Source organism: Penicillium griseofulvum, assembly GCF_001561935.1.
Source record: "Penicillium griseofulvum strain PG3 chromosome Unknown contig_20, whole genome shotgun sequence".
Lineage (NCBI taxonomy): Eukaryota > Fungi > Ascomycota > Eurotiomycetes > Eurotiales > Aspergillaceae > Penicillium > Penicillium griseofulvum.
In genome coordinates, this window is record NW_024467479.1 from 23,541 (window position 1) to 31,291 (window position 7,751).

The window sequence follows — 7,751 nt, forward strand, 5'->3', positions numbered from 1 at the left end:
ATGTCAGCGGCGCATTCATTCGAACGAGCCTAGGACTAACCGATCTTTATTCTACCATTTGTGCCGAGCAGTATTTCACCACACGACAGTGACTGCTGCGTGAGTCCAAAACTACTGAGATAGCATAGGCCGTCGAGAATCTTGTCTGTTAGTTTATCCACGAAAATGGAGACGATAAGACTTACCTGCGACATTATTGCAGCCAGTTCTAATTCCGTGGGATATATATTTGGAGAGGAAACAATATTCCACAAGGTGAGCGGGAGATCCTCAACGAAAACATATATAGAGTTTGCGTCTATATAGCAGTCTCGAGACGAGAGGATATTGGCGTGATCGAGACAACCAAATCGTTGAATTAGTCTTTCAGCATCCGCTTTGGAATACTCTCGTACAGCTTGCAATCGAGATGGATTGGAACGATGGGTCGCTATGATAACTTCCCCTGCGATGTCGCATATCAGGGCTGGCCGATACTTGTTCCAAGGTGACTCTTGCCTCACAATCAGCACCGAAGATATATCCCCTCCTAGCCTACAAAGCTGAGGAAGGCGTAAGGTTCTGGGAGGTCCCTCGATAGATTTTTTTATATGCTGGTGAGGTGGAGGGCAATTTCTCTTTCCCAATTCGGGATGTGTCATATCTTCTCACTAAGACAAACAAAAATGAACCTGGGATTAGCCCCGGTGGGTGCTGGTGGCTTTTAATAAAATTTCCTTTTCACAGATGCCATGCATACAGGTCGCCCTTCGACTTTACTGCATGACTCGGAACGTTCTTGACTATGAATATCTTCCTTTCAAGAGCCCGCCGCCAGCCTAGTTCCGGTAGCCCGTATTTAAATAGTTTGGGCCGCTCTCAATTTTGACCGTTCTCAATTTTAACCGCCCTCCATTCTAACCGCTCTCAATTTTAACCGTTCTCAGTCTCAGTCACTGTCGGCTTGAAGTGCTCTCAGGTTCTTGACTGCACTAGTGATGACGTCTCCAAAATAGTCTCGAAGCCCCGGATACCGTACCTTGTGTTTGGCGCTTCTACTTAGCAATACTATAACAGGTTGAATTGAGCTGCGTGGGGGATTGCTACATGTCAAAAGCTGTACCAGTGAAAGATGTTACAGGGAGGATCAAAATCAGTTTCACCACTTGCGCACAGAAATTCTTTCTCGTACCCTGTCCCGAAACACGCTATACCTATTACGGTTACTCTGCCTTTGAACCCCTTTCTTGGCAGTAATCCAATACAGGTGTAAATAACAGGCTAAAAATAGCTTCCGTAATAGACTCGTAATCTCTCAGAGGTTTCTAGAACGCTGATCTACCAAACAACATAAACAAACGGGTGGCTACTCATTTGATGTAGTGGCAGGAACCCGAACCCCCATTCCGCTAACCACCTGCCTTCGAGTGATCACTGCGAATGAGCAAGTTGTACAGCAGAGAGACAGTACTGTATTCATAAAGGCAATTTGTTCCTGGCTTGATGCGCTGGAGTCACATGATGACAAGGCTGAGGACGTGCCCCTCCCCCGGCTCGTTGTAATCCGGCTGAGATTCTCGTCATGAACTACTAGGAATTTTTGAAAATAGCTACTCCTTGACGTCCGCCTATCCATCGACTATTATCCATCGTGGCCTCCCTCGTCTGGATAAGAAAAGCCAAGATCTCAGATTATACTAAAAGAAGGAGTGTTTGAGTACCATTTCGAGTACTATCTTACGCGTGTGGCGCCTGCCTGGTCAGGCTATCTGGCCAGGTATCATATGCTCTCTTTCGTTCAACCTCTCATCAAACACAGGGAGTGACCCCAGTTGATAAGCGAAGTGTATAAAAACAATATCGGTGGGATGATTACTTTCCTTTGCTTGGTGCAACAATGCTGGCTTTCTGACTGGCGACCCACAAATACTGGTCACAACTGACGATCGGTGGGGACGCCGGCCCCTCCATGTAGCAGAATCTGCATCACCCTTTCATGGCCTCCCGATGAAGCGGCCTGGAATGCATTGCCATATTTTCCACCCTGAGCGTTAATGTCTGCGCCTCGATCCAGCAGCATCTGCACCACCTTTTCGTGGCCTGCTATTGATGCGGCCTGGAGTGCATTGCCATATAATCCGCCCCGAGTATTGATTTCCGCACCGCTATCCAGGAGAATCTGCACCGGCTTTTCGTGGCCTCTATTTGCTGCGGCCTGGAGAGCATTGCCGAAACGCCCACCCTGGGTGTTGACGTCGGCACCTCGATCTAACAACATCTGCACCACCTTTTCATGACCATCGAGTGATGCAGCCTGGAGTGCATTGCCGAGCAGCTCACTCTGGGCGTTGATGTTGGCACCTCGATCCAACAGCATCTGCACCACATTTCCATGGCCTACGTATGCCGCGGCCTGGAGTGCACTGCCATATAATCCACCTTGGGCATTGACATCTGCACCTCGATCTAACAGCACCTGCACCACCTTTTCATGGCCTCCCTCTGATGCGGCCTGAAGTGCATTGCCATATTTTCCACACTGGGCGTTAACGTCAGCACCTCGATCTAACAGCTGCTGTGCCGCCTTTTCATGGCCTCCGTATGATGTAGCCTGGAGTGCATTGCCAAGTCGCCCACCTTGAGCATTCAAGATTTCCGGTAACTCTGAATCCCTAGTGTCAATCGATAAGATACTATCCAAGACGGTCCCTATTCCCAACAAGGCTGCGTAATACAGAGGTGTTGCCATATTAGAAAATGGGCGATGCAAATCCTGTGACACTCCAAACGGGTTGTCTATGTCATGTAACCGTATCCACGTCGCGAAAGATTTCGTCTTGTCTTTGAACAGCCCGACCACAAGTTGCTCAATTTCAGCCATCCCCTCGCTTGAGTTTGTGTAATGATAGAACCAATGTATAGCGGCGAAAAGAGCGAGTGGGTATTCCGTAAGCTTTGTGTCATCTAGTAACTCTCCAGAGAGAGCTGGCTCCATGAGATAGACGAGGCATATCTGTGCCATTTCTGCATTCGCAAGCGTACTTCGAATGGCGAAGCTTTTTGCTTTCTGTTGCGATATGCGATTTGATTGAAGATACTCCTGAACGGAGAAATGTGCTATGCGAGCAGTCAAGGCGTTTTGGCTATTACTGTCGTCTGTGGCAATCTCGATAAGGCCAAGGCAAATGTCGACAAGATCGTCTTGTTCATACGAACGGCCATCACGATCAAGGCGTGGTGGCTCATTTAGATCAACAGCGTGTGCGTCGATCAGCTCTTCGACCGTGAGTGGTCGGGTGGAGACACAAAGCACAGTCAAAAGCCGGCGCATATCTTCGACATATTCATCTCTGATACCGCACAAAATTCGCTCGTATGTTTCATCTAGATCACGGGGCAACGTGCGTAGGCAGTCATCAAGCTGGTTCCGGTTTCGCGCCCGCCGAAGAGCATTGAACTGACATTCGACATATCTGAAGCTACACATCATCTTGGTCAGAAGAGTGGAGGAAAATTCTGATTCGTGAAAAGTACCTACACTCCTTGTGCACTTTTTGTGAGTTTATTTTGAATCTCCTCCTGACGCTCTTTCCATTTCTGGAGTTTTAGGTCGTTTTTGAGCTGATAGGAGACGAAGTTTGCGATATCTCTGTCGGTTGCTGAATTCCTCAGCGGAACATCTTGGTCACAGGAAGGATCTAATGATTCACGGATATCAAACTCGCTCCGACTTGTCACCAAAAGATGGATTCCAGGTATCAACCAACTGCGTATCTCCTTGATTGCTATTAAGACACCTTCCCTTTTGTTGTATCGGGGGCTCTCGTCTAACGCATCGAGAAGAATATAGCTCCTGTGAAATCGGAGAAGTATGCGTTGAAGCGAGTCAAGTAACACGTCCACTGGAGGAGAACCGGATTTATACAACGCATGTAGTTGTTCTAGATATTTGTGGCCATCATTTAGCTGTACGGACAGCTGCAGTAGCAATGTGCGTAACATGCCATTGTCGTCTTGCTTTGCCTCGTCGTCAAAGGAAAAGTAAAAGAATGCAATTCCCACTCCTGCTTTAATTCCCATCTCGCGGAATGTATGTTGTATTGTGGTTGAGCAGAGGACCGACTTGCCACACCCTGCAAAACCATTCAGCCAGAGGAAGGAATTGGGTTCCTCTAGCCAAGTCCGAAATTGATGACCGTTGACGAACCATAGACCTGTGCTTGGATGACATTTCGCACACGTAGCGTTGTGATTGAAAGATGCATCCGGCGCCATAAGCCAGCAACGAATCGTTAAAGTAGCTTGACTGGCAATTGTTCGTTCGACAAGTGATTTTACTTCAGATATGCCTTCCTGAATCTGACTATGGCTCTTCGTATGCAGGACATCGAGTGCAAACAACAGTTTTTCACGTATGTCGCTGACGTCTTCTTCGAGCTTCTGTTGTGTACTTTTCCGGAATGGATAGGCCGCGCGGCGCCCAGCAACCTTAACGCGATCCTTTAAACCGGCGGCCGAGTCTATGTGGAATTTCTCACACTCGCTCTGTAGCTCAGCGATGACTTCCTCGCATTTATGTACAGCCTTCTCGACTTCTCGAAGTAGGTCTTGCGTGGCAGCCTGCCATTGACGCTCCTCAACTGCAACATCAAGGGCTCGGAAGATGCTCTGAAGACTATCGAGATTCCGAGTAAGCTTTGCCAGGTCCGTGTCTTGGTCTTTGTACGCAGTGTAAAAATTGACCAAGGATTGGGTGACCTGGATACCAAGCGAAAGCAGCCCCGCAACCCCTGATGCGATTGCGAGTGGGTCAGCCATCGTGATTGATAGCGGTCGCTTGAGACTGGAAATATAAGTGATCTAGATATGGATCAAGAATAGGGAAATAGCGACAATCTCAAATCAGTGCTTCGCCTCCTCGATCTAGCTGCCTCCATCAGGGCGTAGCTCGTGTTGATCGATGTCTAAAGTTTGAAGGGAGGGAGGGGGAGCATGGGCGATAAGGTCACCAACGTTGTTTAGGACTAGCTGTATCAATATTTCTAGTAAATTACGAAAGTCTTTATCATGTGAGTCACAGTTATAAGTCATTACGACAGTTGTAAAAGAAGCTAGATCAAAGATGAACTAGCGTGTTTCAAAGTAGGGTTCGGGGAAGATCTATGTGAACAAACTGGTGAAACTAATTTCGATCCACTCTGGGTGAATCGAAATCAGTTTCACCATTTGCACGCAGAAATTCTTTCTCGAACCCACTCTCGAAACACGCTATGCCTAATGCAGCCACTCTATCTTTGACTCCTTTTCTTGGCAGTATTTCAGTACAGCTGTAAAAAATACCATAAAGAAATCTACCGTACAAGGCTCGTACGGCTTTCGCAGCTTCTAGAAACAAATGGAGGGTCCTCTAAATCTACTCACTAAGTAAGAGATCGGTCTGTCAACCACTCAACTCAAGTGTTCGTACTGCACCAGCGAGTTCCATACTTTACAATCAGATTAAAACAGAGACGAACGCGATAGTTACAGTGACTGGACATAAGTAATTGCATCGTCCGGACCCACACCCCCTTGATTATATAATATACTGCCGGTCAAAACCTTCGAGGATTCATATTATGAAGTCTAGTATGGGGTATACCACCCCTGGCTTTCAATGATGACTTCTACTCTAAAAGAGGGAGGTAAGAGAGAGAATTAAGAGAGAGTGTGGGGAGTATAAAGTATTAGTTTATTAGGATTTTGTAGAATGTAGCGCGCGTGTTATTTTAGCGTACTTCTATACTACGCGTTTTAGGTAGGCGGTATAGAAACATAGGGGCGGTCAGCTGGTGGGTCCACAGACGATGCGAAAACATATGTCCACTGACTGTAGATAATAAGTTAATATACACCGATCCCATCGCCAAAACTGGATTTCATTGGACCGGAAAGAAAGACTCCTCTACGAAGACACATTCCCACCCTGCAAGCTGTGCCTCGAGTTCCTTCAGTCGCCTAGCCGTCACTGGTTGCTCCCCTCCGATCTCCGCACCTTCTTGGCATAGGCGCCTATAAAGCTGTGTTTGCAGCCGAAGCGAAGCTAGAAGTTTGAACAGCACTTTAGCCGCGTCATGCATCGCCATTCGCCGTGAGTGCCACGTTCCAAATGGACCAAGCACCTGTGCGAATAGTCCAACCAGATGCTTCTCCAGACTGGGCTGATATTGTATCACATACTGTGGATGCATCCCCTGCACTACCTGGATTCGAAGGGCATCTGCCTCTATCACTCGCACCTCCCCCTTCTGCGACGCTTGCACCGAGGAGCAGAGTCGTGTAGCGAGTGGATCATCAAAAAAACCCCACTTCTCATTACTTGATTTCGTACAACATTGGCACGATAGTAATATCTGAGGTCGGATCAATGAGAGACTCGCTTTTGTAAGCGCAAACGAGTCTCGCACCAATTCCTTCCCTTTGGCTGGTCCCATCCGCTCTTGGACATCTTTCAAAAGCTCGTCTCGGAGCATAGGGAATATGTCAAATATGATCACATCGTCGAGCTCAAGCTGTATCTTTGCCAGTGTCTCCTGTAGCCAAGAGAGCGTCGTTGATTCGACCACCATCTCTTGAAATGGCAAGTAATCCCCCCAACTCGGATTGAGCAACATCACAGCTGGGAATTCAATCCAACCGGACAGTAATGTCTTCCAATTGCGGAAGCTCTCCTCCGAAACGCTCCATTTTTCTTGAAATTGCCGCGCATGAACAAAGAGGACATCAGTCTCCTGGAGTGTGAATCGTCGCGTTCGCTGGAGTGCTGAAAGATGCCTGGGGATAGTATTCCGTGCCAAGTCTTCAATTGATTGCACCGAAGGGTTTCGGGGAGAATAGAGTTTAAAAGGGTTGAGTTCACCACTGCTATTCACGACCGGCGCTGCTTCTAATGCTGGTCGAAGAAACTTCTCGAATGGGTTCAGTCCACTGTGACCTCTTTTCACTATACTAGTCTTATGCACCTCTGTCGATGAATCAGTCAAGGAGAGACTGTTGAGTGAGACATGAAGTGAATCACTGGAATTCTGGTTAATAGCAGCGGAGTGAGGCATCCTTAGAATAAGTAGAAAATTAGAGAAGAAAACTAGAGAACCACAAACTTTCAGTCTCGAGTGAGTAAGGACTTTTATGCTACTGCGCGAAATAGAACCCATCCGAACGCAGTCAGGAATAACGTTATTGAGTTAAAAGATTGCTTCATATGAAACATCACTCTCGGAAGGTTGAGGGCGCTCGCGCCGTGAACGGAAATCGACGGGAAGCTTCACAACCGATGCGGCCATCGCCCACAAAACATTCACAGAAAGACATCCTCTCCCTCCCAGTCAATGAGTAATAGCTAGAGAATAAATCACCTCTTGTTTCTCAATAGTTTTTACTTACCCAGCGTTTCTCATTGCTTAGTTGTTTTATTTCTCTATCTCGGGGTATGGAAACACGATCCATCACTTTTACTACCATAGCGTGAACACGTCCCAGCGTCCTGTTCCTTTGGAATGGCAAGACGAGATTTCATTTTCCGCCTAGTATTAGCGATGTAATTTATGTAAGAAGTGGAATCACGTGGTATGGGTTTCAATACGATTCAACACTTTAAACCGCACTAGGCTAGAAGTGGGCTAGGGTGGTTCACGTTAGGGTTCGAGAAAGATTCTACGGGAGGAAAGTGGTGAAACTGATTTCCATCCATCCTGTAACTTGTGGAACTTGTGAGACCAATTTCGATCCATCCT

At 47.2% G+C, this 7,751-nt stretch overlaps 2 protein-coding genes across 2 annotated transcripts; both read right to left on the reverse strand.

Moving 5' to 3' along the window:
* Positions 1–1,912: 1,912 nt before the first annotated feature.
* PGRI_095790 (NACHT nucleoside triphosphatase) lies at positions 1,913–4,797 on the reverse strand (the record flags this gene model as incomplete). Its single annotated transcript, XM_040797292.1, has 2 exons — positions 1,913–3,458; positions 3,518–4,797. The coding sequence occupies 2 exons, from the start codon at positions 4,795–4,797 to the stop codon at positions 1,913–1,915; spliced, it is 2,826 nt and encodes a 941-aa protein (XP_040643684.1).
* Positions 4,798–5,897: 1,100 nt separating this feature from the next.
* Positions 5,898–7,070, reverse strand: PGRI_095800 (uncharacterized protein; the record flags this gene model as incomplete). The annotated part of the gene is made up of 1 exon (XM_040797293.1): positions 5,898–7,070. The coding sequence occupies one exon, from the start codon at positions 7,068–7,070 to the stop codon at positions 5,898–5,900; it is 1,173 nt and encodes a 390-aa protein (XP_040643685.1).
* Positions 7,071–7,751: the final 681 nt, after the last annotated feature.